The sequence below is a fragment of the Vulpes lagopus genome, chromosome 1 (genome assembly GCF_018345385.1).
Source record: "Vulpes lagopus strain Blue_001 chromosome 1, ASM1834538v1, whole genome shotgun sequence".
In the NCBI taxonomy this organism is placed as follows: domain Eukaryota; kingdom Metazoa; phylum Chordata; class Mammalia; order Carnivora; family Canidae; genus Vulpes; species Vulpes lagopus.
Window position 1 is genome coordinate 922,880 of NC_054824.1, and position 25,648 is coordinate 948,527.

At 44.6% G+C, this 25,648-nt stretch overlaps 2 protein-coding genes across 4 annotated transcripts; one reads left to right on the plus strand and one right to left on the minus strand.

Annotated features, from left to right (window-relative positions):
* The first annotated feature begins 542 nt into the window (after positions 1-542).
* On the plus strand, positions 543-22,553 carry PHF10 (PHD finger protein 10). 3 transcript variants are annotated; one of them, XM_041756245.1, is made up of 12 exons: positions 543-694; positions 2,614-2,720; positions 4,625-4,755; positions 5,364-5,447; positions 6,964-7,097; positions 7,195-7,344; positions 8,041-8,150; positions 9,669-9,822; positions 16,117-16,272; positions 20,740-20,848; positions 21,134-21,322; positions 22,358-22,553. In XM_041756245.1, the coding sequence occupies exons 1-12, from the start codon at positions 608-610 to the stop codon at positions 22,441-22,443; spliced, it is 1,497 nt and encodes a 498-aa protein (XP_041612179.1). In that variant the 5' UTR covers positions 543-607; the 3' UTR covers positions 22,444-22,553. The 3 variants fall into 3 exon arrangements, with proteins under 3 accessions (XP_041612179.1, XP_041612188.1, XP_041612196.1); XM_041756254.1 differs by having other exon boundaries at positions 5,370-5,447; XM_041756262.1 differs by lacking the exon at positions 4,625-4,755 and having other exon boundaries at positions 559-694; positions 5,370-5,447.
* Positions 21,588-24,453, minus strand: C1H6orf120 (chromosome 1 C6orf120 homolog). Its single transcript, XM_041756318.1, has 2 exons — positions 24,328-24,453; positions 21,588-23,989 (listed from the first exon to the last, which is right to left on the minus strand). The coding sequence occupies exon 2, from the start codon at positions 23,948-23,950 to the stop codon at positions 23,396-23,398; it is 555 nt and encodes a 184-aa protein (XP_041612252.1). The 5' UTR covers positions 23,951-23,989; positions 24,328-24,453; the 3' UTR covers positions 21,588-23,395.
* Between the last annotated feature and the right edge of the window lie 1,195 nt (positions 24,454-25,648).

Sequence of the window (25,648 nt, forward strand, 5' to 3'; positions counted from 1 at the left end):
GAGGGCCGGCGGCGGGGCTGAGGGCCGGGCGGCGGGCTGAGGGCCGGCGGCGGGGCTGAGGGCCGGGCGGCTGAGGGCCGGCGGCGGGGCTGAGGCCGGGCGGCGGGGCTGAGGGCCGGGCGGCTGAGGGCCGGCGGCGGGGCTGAGGGCCGGGCGGCGGGGCTGAGGGCCGGCGGCGGGGCTGAGGGCCGGGCGGCGGGGCTGAGGGCCGGGCGGCTGAGGGCCGGGCGGGCGGGGCTGAGGGCCGGGCGGCTGAGGGCCCGCGGCGGGGCGGGGCGGGGGCTCGGGGCGCGGGGCGCGCCGAGGCCGGGGGCCGGCGCCGCAGCGGGGCGGGCGGCGGGGCTGACGCGCGCGGGCGGCCGGCGGCCTCCTTCCGCCCCCTGAGCCGCGGCGCCCGGGAGGCGCGCTGGCGGCAGCCATGGCGGTGGCGGCGGCGCTGGCGGGCCGCGGGGCGCGCGGAGGCAGGGGCCGGCCCCCGGGCGGCGGGCGGGCGGAGGGGGCGGGGCCCGGGCGGCGGGCGGCCCGCGCGGCGGCGGCGGCGGCGGCGGCGGCGGCCGGGACGAGGCGGCGGCGACGGCGGCGGCGGCGGCGCGGGGCGCTCGGGCTGATGGCGGCGGCGGCCGGGCCCGGGGCGGCGCTGTCCCCGCGGCCGTGCGACAGCGACCCGGCCACCCCCGGAGCGCCGTCCCCGAAGGTGAGGAGCGGGGCCGGGCGGGGCGGGGCGGGGCTCCCGCGGGGGGAGCGGAGGCCGCGGCCGCCGAGGCCCGGGCCCTGGGGCGGCCGCGGGGGTTCGGAGCGCGCCTCGCGGCGGCGGCGGGGAGACCGGGGCGGGACGGGGCGGGGCGGGGGTGACCCCGGGGCGGCCGGGACCCCGCGTTGCCGCCCCGCAGCCCCGGGAACTTAGTTGGAAACTGGGTCCCGGGGCGGCGGGGGCGGCTGCGCGGGGGGAGCGGCCGCGTGCGGGCAGTCGGGGCTTGGGCCCGGGGGCCCCGGAAGCGAGCGCGGGGTCGCGGGGTCGCACCTGCGGCGGGAGCCCACCTGTGGCCGCGGCGGGACGGCCCCCCGCGCACCTGTGCGGCCCCCGCCCTCGTCCCAGCGACTTTTCTCAGGACTTTGCACGTTACCTTTTTTGGGGGTATTTCAACTTTTAAAGCAAAGGAAATATACTTAAATATACCTAAAAGTCCTTAAAATGCTTAGTCGTGAGTAAAACAGCAAAAACCAAAAAACAAACAAAACCCGAAACAAAACCGTAATACCTGAATTTGCTTATTAAAGGGAGTTATTCTCGAGACCGTATTGTCTCCATTCTGATTCTTACTGTTAAATGCACATTTTTGGAGAATAACCTTTATTCTCTTCTCCATCTCCTACCTGGTTGCCTTTCTTAATGGGAATAGGCAGTTTTTTGATTATTATACAGGAGCTAAAAAGGACAACATGCCACACACACACACACACACACTATTTGAGAAAGAATCGGAGTCAGTTCCTAGCAGCGGAGCCGTTTGAGACTTTCTGGTTGTCGTCACGGGTCAACTTTTATAGGACACTTCATGACCCGCTAGGCCCTGCTGAGCGCTTCCCGCGTGTTTAACTCCTTTAATCCTTGTATTAGCCACGTCATGAGGCCGCGTTATGGCCTCAGTGTTACGAAGAGGAGGCGGCTCAGAGAGCACAGGCTCAGCTGGTGGAGGCCAGCGCCCAGGACGGTGCCAGGCCAGCCTTGTACTCTGCTGGATCGGGTTCGTTTTAACATGTAGCAAGAAGACCTAATGCTATTAACAAAATTGTATTCATCTTACAAATCTACATTTAATTGATTTTTTTTTGTTTTAGTTATTTTCGTACGCCTTATGGTCATTAAGCGTTAGCTAGTAATGTGAATAAATCAGTTTGCTAACATCTGATGGCTCACTTATGTTCTGAATGGAATGGCCCAACTAGAGTCTTGGTATTAATGCCTCACCACAGATAATGTCACCTAAAACTGCTTAAGCCGTTCCTCTTTTGGTGGGGATGCACGTCTCTCGCTGTATCAATTGATGACTCTTACTAGGGAATATTTTTGCTGGATTTTTGCAATGTAAGAAAAAAACTAACAGGGTTGGTAACCTGTTTTTAGTCTTTGTATTTTCTTTTTTCATGGAAAGAGAAGTATATAGGACTCCTTTAGAATAGTCCCATCAACTCCCTAGCAGTTGAGTTAAACATGAAATGATCTACACATTTTTTTCCTAACTGGGTTGGAGAGTTTGCTTTAATATTAAGACTGTTAACAGCAATTTTACATGTTTGTTTTTAAAGTACATGGCATTTTAAGTGCAGTTGCTAAGAAAGGAAAAGTAGATTTACATTTACAGGTTAATTATGATTTTTCTTATTTTGATTGTACAAAAGATCACTTTTTAATTTTTTTTAGATTTTTTTTTTCAGGTCTTGCCGTGCCAAAATCTTGGCCCTTCTTAGTTATAATAGAAAGTTAACATTTGTATAATCATTTGTCATTAAAGAACCTTTAAGTGGAGCCTTGTAGCAAGTCTGGGAAGATACATAATCGTTCTTATTTTTTATTGTTTCTCTTCTTATGTTTTGAATTTTTTGAATGTATAGGATGATAATGAAGATAATTCAAATGATGGGACCCAACCATCCAAAAGGAGGCGAATGGGCTCAGGAGATAGCTCTAGGAGTTGTGAGACTTCAAGTCAAGATCTTGGGTACTGTCATTTTATTGCTTAATAGTAGTTGTGGTACATTTCTCTCCTCTGCGATACCTCCCTCCTCCCCGGCACTTCAGCTGCCACCTGCACCCTTCCGGAACACTTCACTACTGTGTGGAAAGGTCTTAGCCATGAAGCAGTGACAGTTGCCAATTCCCTCCTTCCCCACGGCTGGCAGCCCCTGTCCCCCTCTCCGTGTGACGTAGGGCACCTCATGTAGGTGGAGTCCTACAGTATTTGCCCTTCCATGTCTGGCCTCTTTCCACATGATTCCTTGAAAGCTCATCCATGTTGTAGCGTGTGTCAGAATTTCTCTTCAGGGCTGAACTGTGCTCCGTGGGGGGGACAGAGCAGCTCTCGTATGTCCTTCCCTCTGGGGACGGGCCCGGGTTGTTTCCCGCTTTAGGCTGTTGGGCACAGGGTTGCGGTGACGTAGGTGTGTGGATGTCTGGTCAGTCCCTGGTTTCAGTTCCTTTGGGTGTGTCCCTCGGAGAGTAGCAGCTGGATCCGACAGGACTCTGCGTGTCGCACTTTGAGGACCTTCCGCCACAGTTGCGGCGGTTTCCTTTCCTGCCAGTGGGACACGGTGTCCACTGGGTCATGTCCTTCCCTGGTGCTTGTGCCCCAGTCTTTTTGGTAAGAGCCGTCCTAAGGGGTGTGAGGTGGCATCTCACTGTCCTTTCGATTTGACTTTCCATAATGACTAGTGATGTGTTGACCATCTTGTCAGACTTATTTGTGAATCTCTGGGGGAAATGTCTCTTCAAGTGTTTTCGCCATTTTTAAGTTGGGTGTTGTTTCTGAGTTGTAGGAGTTTTTGTATGCATTCTACTTATTAACCACTTAAAGTACAGGATTTGCCATATTTTCTTCCTATTCTGTGGGTTGCCTTTTTACTCTGATAGAGTAAAAGTATCTGATTGATAGAGTCCTTTGGTAAACAAAATTTTTAATTTTGTTGAAATTCAAATAACCTGTTTTTCTTTTGTTGCTCATGCTTTTGGTGTCATGTCTACGGTTGCCAAATCTGAGATCCTGAAGAGTTACTCCTGTGTTTTCTAAGACTTTTCTGGTTTGGTTCTTGCATTGAGGTTGTTGATCTATTTTTGAATGTGATAGGAAGTGAGGGTCCAACTTCATATTTTCGCTTTGGGATATCTATCTAATTTCCCACCACTGTTTTTGAGAAAACTCTTTTTGGTTGTTATTTTTAACTGGACATATTAAGTAATGTCACGTTCTTGCCTGTGCTGTCCACTGATGAGATTTAGAGGTTGAATTGTCCAGGTCCAGAAATGCGTAGTCAGCTTCTCAGGATTGGGATTGGTCGGCAGTACACTGGCTCCATCAGACTAGGTCTGTTCTCTACTCTGGCCTTGGGGAGTCTGTGAGAACAAATAACTGTGGTTTGTAGTTCAGCTCAATGAGAAACAGGTTTTTGAAGTTCTGCTTTCTTAGCTGTTTTGACTCATTGAACAGCAGATGGGAAGTGAGTTGGTACCTCGGGCGGATGAACTAGTGTGTATGCGCGTGAAGCCCAAGAGAGGGGATTCAGAAAGGATATCCCCACCCTGTTCTGGCCTTCTAGATCTCATACACTACCGGATTCCTTTACTGCGGACAGTTGTGAGTCTTGGTTCTTTGGGTTGTGTGCACGTGTTCCTGCTACTGTTTTGTTTGGTATCGCACACCCTTGCTTCCTTTCCCTCTGCCTGTTTTTGGGTGTTCTTGGACAATTGGGAAGTTGTTTGTATGGCAGAGTCAGAAGACTGAGAATTTAAATCAAGTAGTTCTACAAAATTCTTAAAAATAAAACCCCTCAAAAATAAATCCTTAAAATAAAAATGGTTAAAACTTAATACAAGCCACATTTAAGGCATAATACATATTTTTGTGCTTAGCTTTAGCTACTATCCAGCAGAAAATTTGATAGAGTACAAATGGCCACCTGATGAAACAGGAGAATACTATATGCTTCAAGAACAAGTCAGTGAATATTTGGGTGTGACCTCCTTTAAACGGAAATATCCAGGTATTAAGTCTTAGTTTATGTAACAGATTAAGTCTAACTTTTAACTAATAGTAATTCTTTTTGATAGGTTCTCAACTTCTGAGTATTTGAGTATAGATCATTTTTAATAAACTGTATATTCTCCTGCTGGCTGATTTTCCTTTCTGCTCTCACCCAACATCTCTCTCCACTCTGTTTGCTCTTATGCCTTAAAAACGGACTTAAAAAAGCAAAATGAGGAAGGTGAATTTCCTGGGGAAAGTTTTAGAAACAGTCATATGTTATGGCCGTATGCAGAGGGGTCCCATTCCTTACCGTTGCTCCCTGACCTAAGCGACGGGGACAGCTACATGGGGCCACGTCTGCATTGGAGAAAAGCTGTCTGTGCAACTAAGTTATTCTTGCTTTGGGTTATTCTGTTTTCGACTTTAATTTAGCTTATTCCTTGACTTTGTAAGATTGCGTGGTCTCTTTTAATAATCTGTGGAATATGTAACATGCAGTACTTTTTTGAATCCATGAAGAGTTTAAACTTTTTAAAAATCTTAAGTTTTTGAAAGTTTTACAAATGCATAATGTTACAAATGTAAAAGACTATTTTTAATAGTCTTTTGTTCTTTTTTTTGGAGATTTAGAGCGACGAGATTTGTCCCATAAGGAGAAACTCTACCTGCGGGAGCTAAACGTCATCACGGAGACACAGTGCACTCTAGGTAATGGGGGCTTGAACAGACGTTGATGAGGTGATGTTGGAAGGGAATTTGTCCTTTTTCTTGAAGTACTTTACAAAATGAATAAGATAAATCGAATTATTTAAGGGCTAAATTGTTTACTTCTGGTTTTTGTTAAAATACAAAACAGGCAAAAAAAAAAAAAAATACAAACAGGCACCTGTGTGGCTCTGTCGGTAAAGCATCTTCCTGCACCTCGGGTCCTGATCCCAGGGTCCTGGGGTTGAAACCTGCATGGGGCTTCTTGCTCAGCGAGGAGCCGGCTTCTTCCTCTGCCCCTCCCCCTGCTTGTGGATCCTCTCTCTCTCTCTCTATATATATATATGTATGTATATATATCTTGAATAAATCTTAAAAAAGTACAAAAGAGGGACATCTGGGTGACCCAGCCTTGAGCTTCTGCCTTCGGCTCAGGCCGTGACCCTGGAGTCCTGGGATCGAGTCCCATGTCGGGCTCCCTGCATGGAGCCTGCTTCTCCCTCTGCCTGTGTCTCTGCCCTTCTCTCTCTCTGTCTCTCATGCATAAATAAAATCTTTAAAACAAAATACATAAGAGAATGGCCTTTTATAATATTTCACAGAAGTCTCAGCATGTGTGTGTGTGCAAAATTGGTATTAGTAGGTTTTTGTTTTTGTTTTTGTTTGTATTAGTAGTTTTTAAAAGTGTTGGTCTTTATTAAACAGCACATTTTGCTCTATTTTTAGTTCTGTATGATTATTTACATGCTTTGCAGTTTTTCTTTCATGAACATTTTAATGCAGCTCGGCTATTTTTTAACATAAAACCATGGGTGTTCTGATGCTCTGAGTTTTGAAAATGGCTGTATGACTTGTATGTGTGTGCTGATGCTTTTGTTGGAATTTGAATGGACTCTAATATTTCTGGCATATTGAATTTGAAGACTACTGCAACATATTGAAAAGCTCTTTTTTTCTTCTAATATACTTAACTAAGGATATTAGATTAAGAATAATCCTTATGTCTCAACTGCCTATAGTTAGTATGCATCATTATTTAGCCATTGTTTTTAATAAAGGGATATATGTTATAGTACATTGAATCTTAAAAAAAAATTTGGTTGAAAGATTGATTTATTTTCCTTTGCAAATTTTATGAGCTTTTTGAAAAGTTGTTTGACTTATATTATGAATATTGTTTTTTATTATTTTCTAATATATTTTCCTTTGACTACTAGAAAACTTTAAATGTACAGTGGTTTGTGGTTTTTTTTTTTTTAAGATTTTATTTATTTATTCATGAGAGAGACAGAGAGAGAGGCAGAGACACAGGCAGAGGGAGAAGCAGGCTCCATGCAGGGAACCCGATGCGGGACTCGATCCTGGGACCACGGGGTCATGCCCTGAGTCGAAGACAGGTGCTAGACCCAGGGATCTCTAAATGTAGAGTAGTTTGGAGGAAAAGCAAATTTCGATAAGTAGTTTCGTCCACTTAGCCTTAAAAGAGCTTTTTACTATTTTTTTCTTTTGTCTGAAATAGGTTTAACAGCATTGCGTAGTGATGAAGTGATTGATTTAATGATAAAAGAATATCCGGCCAAACATGCTGAATATTCTGTTATTTTACAAGAAAAAGAACGTCAGCGAATTACAGATCATTATAAAGAGTATTCTGTAAGTATTGAGGTGACTAGCATCTTTTATTTGGTTTGGGGAGAATGACATTTTGTAAAGTTACATGTGACTTCCAACTGTAATATTTTTATTTCAGCAAATGCAACAACAGAATACTCAGAAAGTTGAAGCCAGCAAAGTGCCTGAGTATATTAAGAAAGCTGCCAAAAAAGCAGCTGAATTTAACAGCAACTTAAACCGGGAACGTATGGAAGAAAGAAGAGCTTATTTTGACTTGCAGACACACGTAGGATTGCTTAACTTTATTAGTTCCCGAACCTCACTTAATTGCTTGTCATGGTAGAGTGCTCAGTATCTCCTTTATTTTATTTAGCCATTGTGGTGTGTTTTTTTTGTTTTGTTTTTTGTTTTTGTTTTTTTGTACCGGCGATGTGTCCTTTCCTGCTCCAGGATTTAGGATATAATTTTTAATGATGTGCTAGTAACGCCCTGTTCACTTCTGTGTGTGTGTGTGTATATATGTGAGGGTGGTGTCTTTTGCTCTGTGGTTGACATTTCTCCTGAATGAGACTAATAGGTGTATATTATAGTGGCTGCTTGTCCCAAGGGTCGTTTTAAGAAATTTTTTCATATTAATTCACTTAATTCTCACAGTTGCCATGTGAGGTTGAAACTAGTATTGTTCTCATTTCATAGATGAGGACGTTGTATGTGTTGCTCAGCTCCTGCTGCTCTTGCCAGTGGTGAGCAGAAGTCAGGCTACCTTTCCCTCAGAAGTGCTGGCTGTGGTGAAGGGCCAGATAAACTTCACCTGTATGGCTAGAAACGTCCCCACTGTACCCTTAGGTTTTAGTTCCTAATGTCTCCTGTGTTTTTAGCCTTTTGTGGGAAGGAGCATGGTGGAGAACAGGAAGGATTGTGTTCCTAGGACCTGAATTCCCAGCATAGAATCACTTACGTATTTCTCTTCACGTCAACCCAGGTCATCCAGGTGCCTCAGGGGAAGTACAAAGTGTTACCAACTGAGCGAACCAAGGTCAGTTCTTACCCAGTGGCCCTCATCCCCGGACAGTTCCAGGAATACTACAAAAGGTATCCATTGGTTTTATTACCATTGTTATTGGGTGCTGCTGGGGGACTGCAGAGTCTTGTGTACTTGCCTCCAAAGAGTTGAGCTCTGTGTGTACCACCTTGAGATGTTGTGTGAGATCTGGGCCAGTATCCTGTTTTCTGTGGTTCATCAGTGAAGAACACCCTTCAGCCAGAATGTAAACATCTGCCAACAAAGCTGGAGCTGCCCATCTCCCTGCCCACACCTGTTCGTGTGTCCATGGTAGATGCAGGTGGACCAGCGCTTCGGTCCTTACATTGTGCTTCATGGCCCAGCAGCACCCGTGTCATTTGAAAGCTGATTGGGAGTGCAGACTCTCGGGCACAACCCCAGACCTGCCGACCGGGAAGCACTGGCTCAGTCTGCAGAGGATGTCAAGGAGGAAGCAGAATGGCTGCAGGGCGGGCTGGGCCACCTGGTTGTGCCGGCCACGTCACTGCCCTGGCCTGGCTGCTGCTTCCACTCTGTCACGAGATGGCTGCTTCTCTCTCATTCCCAACCTGGGTGTAACTGAAAATAAGGCTAACAGGGTCTTTTTGTTTGAAAACTCTCACCTTTAAGCTTTATGTTCTTGAGGATAGAGACTGGTCTTTAGAGAACAGTGTTTATTTTTTTTTAATTTTTATTTTTTTATTTTTTTATTTTTATTTTGAGAACAGTGTTTAAAATAGACTATAGGATCATACTATTTGAAAGTCCAATTTAAATCATGGGTAGCAGATCTTAATTTTGCTTTGGGGTCAGCAAATTATTAAAAGTGATGATTACATTTGTTAGAGTACATGCATCACAAGTTTTTAAAAAAAATTTTTTTTTTTTTAATTTGTATTTATTTACGATAGTCAGAGAGAGAGAGAGAGAGAGGCAGGCAGAGACACAGGCAGAGGGAGAAGCAGGCTCCATGCACCGGGAGCCCGACGTGGGATTCGATCCCGGGTCTCCAGGATCGCGCCCTGGGCCAAAGGCAGGCGCCAAACCGCTGCGCCACCCAGGGATCCTAAAAAAAATTTCTTAATGTCATGTACCACCCACTGCTGTGCATCATGTGTGTTGACTGATGTCATCATCACATCCACCTGTGAGGTGGACGCATCGTCTTGCAGTCCACAGGGGACCCACAAGCAGTGATACGGGGTGAAGGGAGGGTGGGAGTGATCAGGAGGCATGGGTTTTGTGCACAGTCGTGAATTGCCACAGTTCTACCTTAGTCTGCTGACTTTTTTTTCTATTTTGGGTTGAAGATAAAGGAGGGAGACTTCCTCTTTTTGATAATAATCAATGCATATGATACACTCTTAGCCTGGTGTAAAAAACATTTAGGCTTCTCATTTATTTTCCTTACTTGATACAAAATGAAAACTTATTTGTTACATTTGTGGTCATTTTCCAAAAGTATTTGGGGTTAATTGAGGAGGTTAAGGCTACCTTTAAAGCTCACAAATTAGATCATTCGTATTAATCGTAAAAAGACAAGTGACAGTCATCTCTCTGATCCTCAGATACTCACCAGATGAGCTGCGGTATCTGCCATTAAACACCGCGCTTTATGAGCCCCCTCTGGATCCTGAGCTCCCAGCCCTTGACAGCGACGGGGATTCTGATGATGCTGAGGATGGTCGAGGCGACGAGAAACGGAAACATAAAGGCACTTCGGTAGGAACATTGATCTTTACTAGGAGCTGTCTCCTTCCCCTTGAGTTTTTGCTAATTTTTTCCCAGAATGTAGAATTAAAATTGTACCACCACCCTTTTTGAAAAAGGACAGTTGCATATAATTTCCTGAGCGCTTTCATTGAGACAATTATTTATTATGTGCATTGATGCAGACAGGCTGTGGGTAGCCTTTGGTAAGTTTTGTATTTAAAGTTGTCCTTAAAGTTATCACAAATAGGTTATGAAAGGTCATGGACATTAGTTTGCAATCCTATTGAACTGGCTTAGTTTCGGGAGCACATTAACATGTGTTCCTATTGCTTAATTAGTAATTTAGATTTCCTATAGGAAAATGTGAAGGTGACTGGTATGTTGTGCTATTATTAGGTACATTTTCTTGCATGCCTTTTTCTTTTTTTTTTTGCAAACTTTAGTTGCATGACTGGGAGAGTTGGTGTGCTCTGTGGAAGGGAAGGAGAGCAAAAACATGTTGCTAGAGGATTTTTATTTCATCTAGCATAATGTATTTAGCAATTGGCCATTTTTAAACGTACTTATAGCCAACCTGAACCTGAGAATGTGCTACTATTAAATGGGCAGTTTATTTTTTTGTCCCCAACAACTTGTAAAACCTATTTAATGGTACATGTTACATAAAATAAGATGCTATTCAAGTATTAAAGTGATGGTACCACTTTGCTCCTTTTTTTATTGGTAAAAGGGGAGCTGTGGTGTGGGCATGATGTTATAGTTGACTTTTCCCTCACTCTGCCTGTAGAAGTAAAAAGTAACCCAACATTCCAGGAGAGCATTTAACAGCATATACCAAGATTTTTAACTTGCACAGAATTTGACCTAGCAAATGCACTAATAGAATTTATCTGAAGGACAAAATTTAATTAGGAAAAAAATGGCCATTGGAGTTTTTGGTTTTCTTTTTAAAGATTTTATTTATTTATTCATGAGATATACAGAGAGAGGCAGAGACATAGGCAGAGGGAGAAGCAGGCTCCTTGGGGGTGCCCGACGCGGGACACGGAACTCGATCCCAGGACTCCAGGATCACGACCTGAGCCAAAGGCAGACACCCAAACACTGAGCCACCCAGGTGTCCTGCCATTGGAGTGTTAACAGTATTTTTTATAATGGAAATTAGGAATAAGTTTAATGTCCACAGGGGATCCCTGGATGGCTCATCGGTTTGGTGCCTGCCTTCGGCCCAGGGCATGGCCCTGGAGTCTCGGGATCTGGTCCCACATCGGGCTCCCTATGCAGAGCCTGCTTCTCCCTCTGCCTGTGTCTCTGCCTCTCTCTCTCTCTCTCTCTCAATGAATAAATAAATAAAATATATAAAAAAAAAAAGTTTAATGTCCACAGTAGGTGATCTATTACATGATAGAAATGAAGTTCAAAGAATATCTAGGGGATCCCTGGGTGGCTCAGCGGTTTAGTGCCTGCCTTTGGCCCAGAGCCCAATCCTGGAGTCCCGGAAACGAGTCCCGTGTCGGGCTCCCGGCATGGAGCCTGCATCTCCCTCTGCCTGTGTCTCTGCCTCTCTCTCTCTCTCTCTATGTCTATCATGAATAAATAAATAAATAAAATCTTAAAAAAAAAAAACAAAGAATATCTGATGATGTGATAAAATCCACAAAGAATATCTATGATGTGATAAAATCCACATAATGCTTTTTTTTTTAAGATTTTATTTATTTATTTATGAGAGACAGAAAGAGAGGCAGAGACACAGGCAGAGGGAGAAGCAGGCTCCATGAAGGGAGCCTGATGTGGGACTCGATCCCAGGACCCCAGGGTCACGCCCTGGGCTGAAGGCAGGTGCTCCACTGCTGAGCCACTGGGCTGCCCCACATAATGCTTTAAACCATTAAAAAACACATGCATACACACAGCATAATCCAGTTTTGTGTGTGTGTGGTTTTTTTTTCAAGAACATATTTAAAGATTATTTAATTTAGAGGAGTAGGGGACCGGCAGAGGGAGAGAATCTCCAGCCGACTCCCTGCTGAGCAGAGCCGGACACTGTGGCTCCATCCCCGACCCTGAGATCAGGACCTGAGCTGAAACCAAGAGTCAGATGCTTAACAGACTAAGATATCCAGGTGCCCCACCAGTTTTGTGTTTTTTTTTAAAAAAAAATGAGGGATATGAATTGATAGGGTATGTGTAAACGTGTGAACGTGTGAATGTGTGAATCTGGGTTTTTTGTATGTAGACATGCATTCATGTTTCCAGTAGTTCTCAGGATATTTATCGTAGTTACAGATAACCAAATATTTTGATTTATAATTTTCATAATTTATATGAATATATAGCATTTTAATTTTAATTAGAAAATTTAAAATTAACAAATGAAATATTAAAAAAAAAACAAATGAAGTATTAAATGATCAGATGTTGAGCTCCTAAATTTCGACATTTAAAACACGTCAGATACTGTCATAAAGGCTTGACGATATTGGCGCTTACATGGGAGTACAAGTGAGTGCATGAAGAACTTCTTAAATGATATTTATCACTCAGTAAAAATACCCATAGTTACTTTTTTTTAAAATATTTTTTTCTTAAAGATTTTATTTATTTATTCATAGAGACAGAGAGAGAGAGAGAGAGAGAGAGAGAGAGAGAGGCAGAGGGAGAAGCAGTCTCCAAGCAGGGAGCCTGACGTGGGACTTGATCCCAGGTCTCCGGGATCATGCCCTGGACTGAAAGCTGTGCTAAACCACTGAGCCACGCGGGCTGCCCTTTTTTTTTTTTTTTTTTTTTAAGATTTTATTTATTCATGAGAAACAGAGAGAGAGGCAGAGACACAGGCAGAGGGAGAAGCAGGCTTCATGCAGGGAGCCCGATGTGGGACTCGATCCCGGGTCTCCAGGATCACACCCTGGGCTGAAGGCAGTGCTAAACCGCTGAGCCACCCGGGCTGCCCAATACCCACAGTTACTTAAGACCATTTAGGTTTTGTTTTTTTTTTTAATTTATTTTTTATTGTTGTTCAATTTGCCAACATAAAGAATAACACCCACTGCTCATCCCGTCAAGTACCCCCCTCAGTGCCTGTCACCCAGTCACCCCCACCCCCTGCCCACCTCCCCTTCTACCACCACCCCCAGTTCGTTTCCCAGAGTTAGGAGTCTCTCATGTTCTGTTTCCCTTTCTGATATTTCCCACTCATTTTTTTCTCCTTTCCCCTTTATTCCCTTTCACTATTTTTTATATTCCCCAAATGAATGAGACCATATAATGTTTGTCCTTCTCCGATTGACTTACTTCACTCAGCATCATACCCTCCAGGTCCATCCACGTTGAAGCAAATGGGGGATTTGTTGTTTCTACTGGCTGAGGAATATTCCATTGTACACATAGACCACATCTTCTCTATCCATCATCTTTCGATGGACACCGAGGCTCCTTCCACAGTTTGGCTACTGTGGACATTGCTGCTGGAAACATCGGGGTGCAGGTGTCCCGGCGTTTCACTGCATCTCTATCTTTTCTCTTGTAAATCCCCAGCAGTGCAATTGCTGGGTCCTAGGGCAGGTCTATTTTTAACTCTTTGAGGAACCTCCACACAGTTTCCAGAGTGGCTGCACCAGGTCACATTCCCACCAACACTGCAGGAGGGTTCCCCTTTCTCCGCATCCTCTCCAGCATTTGTGGTTTCCTGCCTTGTTAATTTTCCCCATTCTCACTGGTGTGAGGTGGGATCTCACGGTGGTTTTGATTTGTATTTCCCTGATTGCAAGTGACGCGGAGCATCTTCTCATGTGCTTGTTGGCCATGTCTATGTCTTCCTCTGTGAGATTTCTGTTCGTGTCTTTTGCCCATTTCAGGATTGGATTGTTTGTTTCTTTGCTGTTGAGTTTAATAAGTTCTTTATAGATCTTGGAAACTAGCCCTTTATCTGATACGTCATTTGCAAATATCTTCTCCCATTCTGTAGGTTGTCTTGTAGTTTTGTTGACTTTGTTTTGCGGTGGGAAAGCTTCTTATCTTGATGAAGTCCCAATAGTTCATTTTTGCTTTTGTTTCTTTTGCCTTCATGGATGTATCTTGCAAGAAGTTGCTGTGTCCAAGTTCAAAAAGACCATTTAGTTTTTATTTTTTTATTTTTTATTTTTTGTTTATTTATTTATGATAGTCACAGAGAGAAAGAGAGAGAGGCAGAGACACAGGCAGAGGGAGAAGCAGGCTCCATGCCCTGGGAGCCTGATGTGGGACTCGATCCCGGGTCTCCAGGATCGCGCCCCGGGCCAAAGGCAGGCGCCAAACCGCTGCGCCACCCAGGGATCCCGACCATTTAGTTTTTAAACAACTTTTTACGAAACAAATAATGCCCCCTTGTGACACGGCAAATGGTGTCGAAGCTGTCTTGGAGTAGTAGCAGTTGAAGCAGACAGTTCTGTTCATGTTAAGTCAGAAAACAATGGCTTAAGGTACTTGCTGGTATAAATGGAATCAGCTTTGTGCTGTCATATTTCTAAGACAGGTAGGTGATTTTTTTTTTTTTTTTTTATTAATTAACTTTTATTGGTGTTTAATTTACCAACATACAGAAAAACACCCAGTGCTCATCCCGTCAAGTGTCCACCTCAGTGCCCGTCACCCATTCCCCTCCAACACCCGCCCTCCTCCCCTTCCACCACCCCTAGTTCGTTTCCCCGAGTTAGGAGTCTTTATGTTCTGTCTCCCTTCCTGATATTTCCCAACATTTCTTTTCCCTTCCTTTATATTCCCTTTCACTATTATTCATATTCCCCAAATGAATGAGAACATACACTGTTTGTCCTTCTCCGATTGACTTATTTCACTCAGCATAATACCCTCCAGTTCCATCCACGTTGAAGCAAATGGTGGGTATTTGTCGTTTCTAATTGCTGAGTAATATTCCATTGTATACATAAACCACATCTTCTTTATCCATTCATCTTTCGATGGACACCGAGGCTCCTTCCACACTTTGGCTATTGTGGCCATTGCTGATAGAAACATCGGGGTGCAGGTGTCCCGACGTTTCATTGCATCTGAATCTTTGGGGTAAATCCCCAACAGTGCAATTGCTGGGTCGTAGGGCAGGTCTATTTTTAACTCTTTGAGGAACCTCCACACAGTTTTCCAGAGTGGCTGCACCAGTTCACATTCCCACCAACAGTGTAAGAGGGTTCCCTTTTCTCCGCATCCTCTCCAACATTTGTTGTTTCCTGCCTTGTTAATTTTCCCCATTCTCACTGGTGTGAGGTGGTATCTCATTGTGGTTTTGATTTGTATTTCCCTGATGGCAAGTGATGCAGAGCATTTTCTCATGTGCATGTTGGCCATGTCCATGTCTTCCTCTGTGAGATTTCTCTTCATGTCTTTTGCCCATTTCATGATTGGATTGTTTGTTTCTTTGGTGTTGAGTTTAATAAGTTCTTTATAGATTTTGGAAACTAGCCCTTTATCTGATATGTCATTTGCAAATATCTTCTCCCATTCTGTAGGTTGTCTTTTAGTTTTGTTGACTGTATCCTTTGCTGTGCAAAAGCTTCTTATCTTGATGAAGTCCCAATAGTTCATTTTTGCTTTTGTTTCTTTTGCCTTCGTGGATGTATCTTGCAAGAAGTTACTGTGGCCAAGTTCAAAAAGGGTGTTGCCTGTGTTCTCCTCTAGGATTTTGATGGAATCTTGTCTCACATTTAGATCTCTCATCCATTTTGAGTTTATCTTTGTGTATGGTGAAAGAGAGTGGTCCAGTTTCATTCTTCTGCATGTGGATGTCCAATTTTCCCAGCACCATTTATTGAAGAGACTGTCTTTCTTCCAATGGATAGTCTTTCCTCCTTTATCGAATATTAGATGGCCGTACATTTCAGGGTCCACTTCTGGGTTCTCTATTCTGTTCCATTGATCTATGTGTCTGTTTTTGTGCCAGTACCACACTGTCTTGATGACCACAGCTTTGTAATACAACCTGAAATCTGGCATTGTGATGCCCCCAGCTAAGGTTTTCTTTTTTAATATTCCCCTGGCTATTCGGGGTCTTTTCTGATTCCACACAAATCTTAAAATAATTTGTTCTAACTCTCTGAAGAAAGTCCATGGTATTTTGAGACAGGTAGGTGATTTTTAACATGACTTCTTTCAGTTTGCACTAGAAAACTTTTTTTTATATTTATAGTTATTTTTTAATTTTTACTTTGATGGAACTTCAAAACTTAAACAAAATCCTTGCTGTAGCATGCAAAGTCACTCTCAGTCTGTGTCTATTCCAAGGAATCTGTGTGTGCTTTTGACCTCCAGGACAGCTCCTCCGGCAACGTGTCTGAAGGAGAAGGCCTTCCCGACGGCCAGGAGGAGCCATTCCAGGGAAGACAGAGATCCAAGGACAAAGCTGCTACTCCAAGAAAAGATGCTTCCAAACGTTCTGTACTGTCCAAGTCAGTCCCTGGGTACAAGGTAGAAGAAAAAAGCCCCTGACTCCGCTTCTTCCCTGACCAGCCTCTCTCCCCGACATAGTTTAACTTTGACTTTCAGAGTTGCGGAGCTCTGCCTGCTGCACTTGACTAGCTGCTCTTCTGTGGCGTGTGCCCTCTGTCAGCTTCCTTCTTTTTTGCTTTATTTTCCTGGTGGCTTTTCTGTCACTTTTGCCTATGGTTCAGCTTCTGTTTTCTGTATATGTACAATTTATAAGAAAATCTTTTTGTCTTTTAAACAATAACCAGGCAAGTATGGGTTTTTAAAAATTTATTTCATAGACAGAACTTTATCCTTTGTTTCCTTGGAGTAAAGATCATAATTATCTGACATTTAAAATATCCTAGTATTTAGTATAGCTGAGCATGCTAAGCTGTAAAGTAAGGGTGGAGAGACTCTTGGAATAAGCTTCCTCTCCTGGAGAAAGAACTGGGTTTAATCTAAAGATTATTTGATCCATTTGCCAAATCTAGCTAATTCTGTAACCGAAAATAGTAAAACCTGTTATTTACACTGTGGTGATTTTTAGCCTAACCTCAGCAAATAGCCTCTCTAATTCTACAACCAGGATTTAAGCATTATTTAGTGATGTAGTTTGGCTTACGTACGTGTACTTGTTAACTTCTGGTCTGGATGCTCTCAGAGCAAGATAGTGTGCTCTCAGCAGTATTGTTACTGCTCCTCCTGCAGTCCTTTCCCCTTCAGAGGGCTTGGTGAGAGGTGAGTAGCCTTATCCCCACGTGGGGGATAGGAGTGTCCTACAAGGAGTGAATCAGCTGTACACTTTTATGTTCTGGATAGTAATAGTAAAATGGACCATTCCTATGGTCTGGAATGTATACGAGTATGATTCTTACTGTGGTTATGAAGGTGTTTGAAGGAATGTTTTAGAGTAAGGTGATCGAGTAGTTTTGCCGAGTGGACTTTTTAAACATCTTATCGTGTGTCACGATTGGGATGGCGGTGGACGATCTAGAAGAACAGGTGCATGCGGGCTGCCAGCCAACTTCCCTTCCCCAGACGGACCCTTCTAGCAGTCCACTTACCTTTCTTTTCCTGTAGTAAACAAAGCAACTTAACGAATTAGTGTTATTAGTGTATTTAATCCATATTTAATTTGAAAATGCTTTTACATAATCAATTTTTAAAAAGCATATTTTTTCAGCCTATGACAAGCAAATCTTAAGCTTCTTTCGGCAAGGGTTGGCTTTCCAAGGATGGCTTCAGTAGGCTGCAGCTATGTGATTTTTTATAGTTGTTTTTACATATGTAGCTTACTTAAGTTTTAAAATGAAAGATTTAATTAATGCTTATAATTGAAAGCAAATGAACTCCAAAGATTAAATCTTAGAAAGTTAGCCTGGTATGTGTGCTGCAGAGTGTGTTGCTGGTCTTCAAATGGGGGTGGCAGCTCAAAGTACTCTGTCAGTCAGCATTGAGGAGATCTTTCACAATAAGCCTGGATTCATCGTGCGTTCGGAGGAGAGAATGTTGAAGTAGATGTTTTTATAGAGGCTGAAAATGAAGAATTGCTCCACAGTATCATTGATTTAATAGAGAAGAAATCCTATAGATTAATCTCAATTGATATTACTTAAGGGAGTGTAATATGCAAAATACACATTTTATAATTTCTGTGAACATTTTTAGTACCTAAAAATGTTTCAGGTATTTCAAAGTTTGGAACAACCAGTACCTAGACTTAATACATTAATGTGAACATGCTTATTAAAAGTAACCTCTCTATGAAAAATATTAATAAGCCAAGATGTGCCTAAATATTAGGGTACTTCAAGCTGAAGGTCATATATATAGATATGTTGGAGTTAAGAAAAATGATGTATCTGATGTCTTGCTTAGTAAGATTCACTAGTGCTTGCCCTTAATTTGTAGGACAGTATTGTTTAGGTTACATTAACCTGCAATTAAAGCATAATTGTTAGGATTCAGGCCTATGTGACAAGTTTATAATTAAAATCTATACTATATTAGTGCTACCGTGAAAGTCTCACTTATCTTTGGTTATTTTTCACACAGGAAAGTCAGTGTATTGTGAGCCTTCTATTTGAGATGCTGAGAACCATTAGGAGGAGAATTTCAATTTTCTTGTCAATAGTGAAACTTGGATGTTGTTGCAGTTACTAGAGGTAGAACTGTCTCTGTCAGATGTAGGGTTCTGTTCTGTCATCTTTGTGGGAGTTCTGTGCACTGCTCCCTTCCTCCTCCATCAGAGGAGTCTCCTTCCCAGACTAGCTTCCCAGCTGGCAGTCCTGGGTTTGAGCAGGGTGCTTCTCAGAGAGCTCAGAGTGCTTCAGTGAACAAAGAATTGCCATAGAAAATGCTACAAAGCTCTCTCTCTCTCTCTCTCTCCCTCTCTCCCTCCCTACCTCCCTCCCTCTCCCCCTCCCTCCCTCCATTCTCCACCCCTGTCATTCCCTCTTTTCATCAAGATGAAGACTATTGGGTAAGAAAAATTTTAAGTGATTTAACAAAATATTATGTGAAGCTTAGAAGTAAACCTAGAATTTTCTTGGTGTTCCTTTTTATCATAGGTGTTGAATGTATATTTTAATGGCTGTAGAACTTGAATTGCTCTAGAATGTGAATGACTAGCCTTGTGTTTTGTTCCTTTTTGACTTTTGTAAAGGATCTCCTGTGAGGAGTTCTTTTAGAATTTAATACTGTGTAGTTACTTCCCTGACTTTAGTGAAAGATGTTCGAATACTTGGTATGTCAGTATCTAACTTCAACTACAAGTATTAAATAAGTATATCTTTTACATTCGGTGCAGGTGCCATAACCAAAAGAGAGCTCTTATTTTGGTCTATTGAGAGGTAGTTTTCTGCTGTATATGATGGCAGTTACAGATGTGGACGTCACCGGGTCAGAACTTGCATCATAGAAGTATACGTCTAGCTATTTCGTATTTAGGTGTAGGAGACACAGCGAGAACCTCCTGCTTAGAATGTAGCAGCAACAACGGAGGGTAACTGCACACTGCACATGGTGTGAGCATGTGACACTATCCTTTTGTTGGGGGAGCAGGGTATACAGATACACATACAGGAGATGTAGAATAGCTCACGGTAAAGTTTTATATGTATGTTTTAACTTCCATGGTATTTATTATTTTGTAGAGACATTTGTGATTGTTTAGAGTTATTGTTTTTATTATATTTATGTATAAGGTTGACTTTTTTTTTAAATAAATAAGCCAAAAATTATTTTTGAATGCCTCTGTCATCTTTTGCAAAGAAAGACAAGACATAAAGAATTTAAATAATTAAGAACAAATTGTTTAGGCCTAGCAGGTTTTGAAGGTGGCAGTGAGACATTTCAAAGCTGGAATGCTGTATACAAAGTTGGAGTTTCCTTTAGGCTCCTCTTTTGGTTTAGTAGCTTAGGAGAGAGAAATAGAAGATATACTTGGCTGGGTTGGAATAAAACAAATACAAGAATCCTGTTGAAGATACTCTCCCCCCTAGTTTATGTATACACACATGCCCCCGGCCCAGCTCCTACTTGGCCCATGCCTGCCCTTCTTTTTCTGCCACCGTTACTTAGGTATTCAAGTAGCACGAACACCATTTTATGATGGTCAAAACCATGATGTGTACATTCTCCCTCCCCTGATTGTAGGCGCCATGAATCTTTTCTTCCTTTTCCATGTGTTGATGTTTTTTTAAATCCCAAATACTTTCATTTGATTGAGCAAATCTTTAACCTAAAAAACAAACGGTACTCAAGAATATGAGGGTATTGTAACTTTTTTAAGTGATAGCTTTTTTTTTTTGCGTGTCTGAAAACTTACTTTTTCTTCTTTTTATGTTTTGTGTCTTATACTGAATGCTTTTCCCCTAAGCATAGGCTTTTTTATTCTTAGATATGCTAAGGGAATAATCATAGCTTGGTTTCCAGAAACATTTATGCACATGACAATGTATGGATGAGACCTCTTTCAACTAAAACTGTTAAAATATTGGTTTTGTGACTTAGATTTTATAGATCTAATTTTACAACTTTGTAAAATAATCAGGTTTTAAACAAAATTAGTATATAAGCTGCTTAACATGGAGCCTTCCATTGTGTAAGCCAGACTTCTAGGTAATGGTCATTCGGTACCTGGATTTTTCTCTTCCAGTTAAAAGTGCAATTTGACATTGTAGCCTGCCCTTCCAGTTCATTATACAGATCTTACTGTGCACGTCGGCAGTGTAGAATGCCACATGTAATCCTAACATGAGATCATGCTGTTGACAAAATTTTAAAACCACATCTAAGGCTTTAGCCAGTAGGCCATTGTATTTGAAAGCTGGCTCTCAAGTTAGGTCTTTCCAAAAGGTCCTCATTAGCAAGATACCAAAAGTAAAGATAAGGCAGTTACAATTCCTTATGAACCCACAGTAAGTTCTTCTGGCATGAATTTATAGCCCTCTTCTACCCTTCCAGCCAAAGGTCATTCCAAATGCTCTATGTGGAATTTGTCTGAAGGGTAAGGAGTCCAACAAGAAAGGGAAGGCTGAATCACTTATACACTGCTCCCAGTGTGATAACAGTGGTAAGTACTGACATGTCTTCTTAACATTTTAACCACCCTATTTGTTGCTTCAGAAACCAGGATTTCTAGTTGTCAGCTAGACCTGAGTCAAAGAATCATCAAATATATAGGGTGACCTATGAGGCATAGAAAAGCAGCCCGTGTATTCTCTACTTTGTATGGTCATTTCTTTGGTGATTAAACATTGTAGCCATTCTCAAGAACTCCCGAAGCAAATTAGCATTTGATTATGCCATAGTAAGTTCAAAATTCTTATGTGAAATACTAATGCTGGTTTTGGTTTAGGCCATCCTTCTTGCCTGGATATGACAATGGAGCTTGTTTCTATGATTAAGACCTACCCATGGCAATGTATGGAGTGTAAAACTTGCATTATATGTGGACAGCCCCACCACGAAGAAGAAATGATGTTCTGTGATGTGTGTGACAGAGGTTATCATACTTTTTGTGTGGGCCTTGGTGCTATTCCATCAGGTAAAGACTGAAAAAAAGGAGGAACATTATCTCTGAGTGAAGGGACTCTCCCAGCCTTTTTTTCTTAAAGGCTCACATAAACTCCATAAAGATCCTTCTGTTCACAAGAAGTGACCAGAGCTGTGATTACCCAGAAAATGTCCACCTGCTTTTCATCCCTAGGTAACCCAACTGAATCACAAGTGGGATGTAAGTGTTAGAGGTACAGCTTAATACATAGAGAACTCATGTCTTTCTACTGAAAGAACTAAAGCAAGAGCATCAGTTTGTTTCAAAGCCTTGATTTTATTTTTATGTCATCTATTCAGAAACTTAACAAAATGACTGCTATGCCTTTATAAATATTAAACCAGATTTCTATAAAATGAGACAGCATGACAATTTCAGATAACTTTGGAATGAACACAGAGTCGAATAAATCACAGTAATTGGACTAAAATATTACACATAATTGTGTAAATTTAGAACTTATTTGCATAGTTAACACTGTATAATACTTTATAAAATGTATGCCTAGAACTAAGTTTCCTGGGAATCATTAAGAAGCAGGCAACTTGAAGTTCTGTAGTAACTCAGATGGAGTACTTGGTGCAGTTTATCAGTGATAAGTTTAAAGTGCTGAGTCTGGTACACCGGCCTCGGGAGGACGTTTAGACTAGCACTTTCCACTGAGCAGCAGGGAAACGGCTGAAAGTGAGCCAAACTCTGTAACAAGTTTTATATTAGGATTTGTATTATCGAACTCAAAGTATGATAGTGTTTGGGTTATAGAAAGGATGGTAGTTTTCAAAGGTCCCCATCATTACACACAATTGCCTCCTGCCCCCTCCACTTGCATTGAATTTCACATGGTATTGATTACACTGATGATTTCAAGGGAGTTTATTTTTCTCCTTAAATTAGAACTAAGTGCCCTTCACAACACAAATCCACAGAGAAATTACTAGTGATAGCTAAAGGAGAGCCAAATGGGTTTAAAATTCAGTCCTAAAGAATTAAATTTCATAGTATATTAACTAACAATTTTTCTCCTAGGTCGCTGGATTTGTGACTGTTGTCAGCGAGCCCCCCCAACTCCCAGGAAAGTGGGCAGAAGGGGGAAAAACAGCAAAGAGGGATAAGATAAAATAGCTTTTTGACCCCAATATTGTAATATGGATTTAAATGAAATATTTGGTGCCAATTTATTTACATTCTCAATTTTATGCCAATAAAAGATTTCTGAAATTAACTATGTGCTTAAAATCTGCTACTTTATTTATTATAAGCTACTTTTACCTTCGAAACCAATTTTAGAGAAATAATAGTTCATTTTCCAAAAGTTTTTTAAAAATCTTTAGTACTTTGGCTCTATTCCGAAATTCAGTGGAAATATTAGGCAACGTAATCGAAATACTCAACTATTCCTTCATTGACCAGAAAGTGAATAGTAGTTGCATGAAATTTTCCTAATCTATATGGTCTCTGGCCTACCACTGGCAGCATAACAGTTATTTAATGATGGAAGAATTTTAACTAATAGGTAGCCCAGGATGATAAATACAAACGATCTGATGAGAGTTGGTGCAGCTGGGTTTCCTGTCTGGACAGGGGCGCCCACTCCACCTGGAGGCAGGCCCAGCGCTTTAGCCCCGCAGCCACACAAAAGCGCAAAAACGTACGTTTCAGGCTTGATTTCAGCAGCAGCTTCAAAGTCCTAAACACATTGTAACTTCATTCAGAAACTCTAGGGAGAACACAATTCTAGCTACCAGCCCTTTCATCTGATGCTGCTCTGTTTTGATTTATCTTCTATATTCCTAGGCTACTGCCCTGTTTCAGTCACCTGACAAGCTATCAACCGGAGTTTAAACATTTTATTGTGCGCATTCCTTTCACAGGAATTTTGACCTCTGAGAAAATCCTAACATCGTTCTTGCTGCTTTCCCTCCTTCTGGGGTGTATGAGGTAACGCAAGCGTATGGCTTTATTTTCCATCCCTCAATCAGAAGCCACAATTTCCACCAGAGAACGTAGCTGGGTCGTAGCGGGGCTCGCAGACTCAGGGAGGAGGCTCCAGGGCGCGCCAGGGCGTCAGAACAGAATCTCCAGGACCAGCTTGAGGACGCTAATCACTATGGTCCAGAGCACGGACTCCTCCTCCTGGGACGCGTCCTCCGGGGCCTGCGCCTGCCTGTGAGCCACGTCCCGGGCCTCGGAGGCGGCGACCTCGGAGAACGGGCTCGGCTCGAGCCTCCGGTCGTAGTACACCTTCATCTCGAACTCGCTCTCGTGGTGGGACGGGTGCCCGTAGATGCCGATGCCCACGGGCCGCTGGAAGTGCGCGGGGATGGCCACCACGTCCGGGCCGCACGTGACCGACTGCAGCTCGTAGTCGTCGAAGCTGGGGTGCAGCGTGGTGTCCGACACGTACAGGTCCGCGTCGCCCTTCAGGCTCTGCATCCTCAGGACGATCTTCCCCTCGTGGTTGAGCCGTAAGTAGCTGTAGTTCCCGGCTCCTATCTGGCCCTGCACCACGTGCAGGAGGACCCAGTCTTCGGGGACTTCGTCCTCGTCCCCCGAGCTCAGCGAGGACACCACCTGCGAGGCCAGCAGGACCAGCAGCGCGCACTTCCAGGCAGCGGCCATGCCCGACGCCGGCCGGTCACCTGCCTCCTTGCGGTCGCGCTGCCGGAGGACCAGAGGGCACCCTCAGCGCGGCGGGCGGGGCAGGGCGGGGCTCAGGGGCGGTCCCCTGGGGAGGTGCAGGGGAGGAGGGGGGAGAGACAGGGAGCGCTGCGGGGGGAGGGCAGAGGCGGAAGGTGCAGAGGGAAGGGAGGGGAGGAGGGAGGGGAGAGCGCAGCGGTGCGGGGAGGCGAGGGGGGAGGAGGGGCCGGAGCGCTGCGGGGGGGGGCGGGGAGGCCGCGGGGAAGGGTGGGGGAGGGGGGACAGCGGCGGAAGGGGCGCGGAGGGCGGGGCCGAGCGGAGGGGCGGCTGTGCGGCGGGGGAGCCCCGGCCCTACTCACCCCCGCTCCCCGCCGGGCGCCGCGTCTGGGACATCGGTGCCGCTGCCGGGCCGCCGCCGCGCCGCAGCAACCGGAAGTGAGGCGGCGCCCGGAAGTGAGGCGGCGCCCGGAAGTGAGGCGAGACCCGGACGTGAGGCGAGACCCGGACGTGAGGCGAGACCCGGAAACGGAAGGCCTTTGGCCTCTGGCGGACCTGACGCCGGGCAGTGGGCGCGGAGCCGCGGCGGCTCGTCACCAGGGCGACGGGGGCGGGGCCGGGTGCCGGAGCGGGCACCTCTCGGGCCGTGAGGCGGGCGGGCGGCCCAGGTGGGACTCGGCGGTCCGGCCGGGTGACCTGACCCATCTCTGCCCCTGCGAGGACGCGGAGTTCCTGCCCGGCTCCCGAAGGGCTTCGGACTGCAGTAGTGGGTCTCTTCGGGGTGCGGGCTTGTTGGGACCTGGAGGGGAGGGGCTCCGCGGGTCGTGGACCCGGGTGTCCGGGTGTGGGAACTTCGGTGCCTTGCCCTGCCTGTGGAACTGGGGCTGTGGGGGGGCCTGCCGGGGTCCCGGGGGGGTGGTGAGCGGCGGTGAGGGACGGTGAGCGGGGGGTGGGGAGTGAGCAGGGGTGAGGGGCGGTGAGGGGTGGTGAGGGGGGGGTGAGAGACTGTGAGAGGGGGTGAGGGGCGGTGAGCGGGGGTGAGGGGTTGTGGGGGGGTGAGAGGGTGTGAGGGGCGGTGAGCGGGGGTGGGGGGGTGAGGGACTGTGAGGCGGGAGTGAGCGGGGGTGAGGGGCGGTGAGCGGGGGTGGGGGCTGTGGGGGGGGTGAGGGGCGGTGAGCGGGGTGAGGTGGTGAGGGGGGATGAAGGGCGGTGAGCGGGGGTGAGGGGTTGGGGGGTGAGAGGGTGTGAGGGGCGGTGAGCAGACACCGGACACCTGATCATGAAGGTGGATTCCACCTTCACCTTGGGAAGATCAGTATTAGTGGCCAAACGATGGATGACGGTCTCTTTCCAAATCAGCTTTGCACGTTTTAAAATCAGATGTGCGCAGAAAGGTTTGCTTACAAACTAAAGGAAGTTGTAATATAGTGTTAGAGCCAAAGAATTCACAAGTCAGAGTTCTCAGCTGACAGATGAAGTGTTATAACAACCGAAGTATCAAGTTAGAGACCATACTAGGAACTTCTCATATTAATTTTTACGTGGAAAGTAGTAAATGACTTAGATGCAACTTGTTTTAAAACAAGACTTTTTTAAATCATCAAAGTCTGACTGTTGTAAGAAAGGTTTTTGACCGTGGGACTCTACAACAAAATCACATTATTTTTGTAAGATTACATCTGA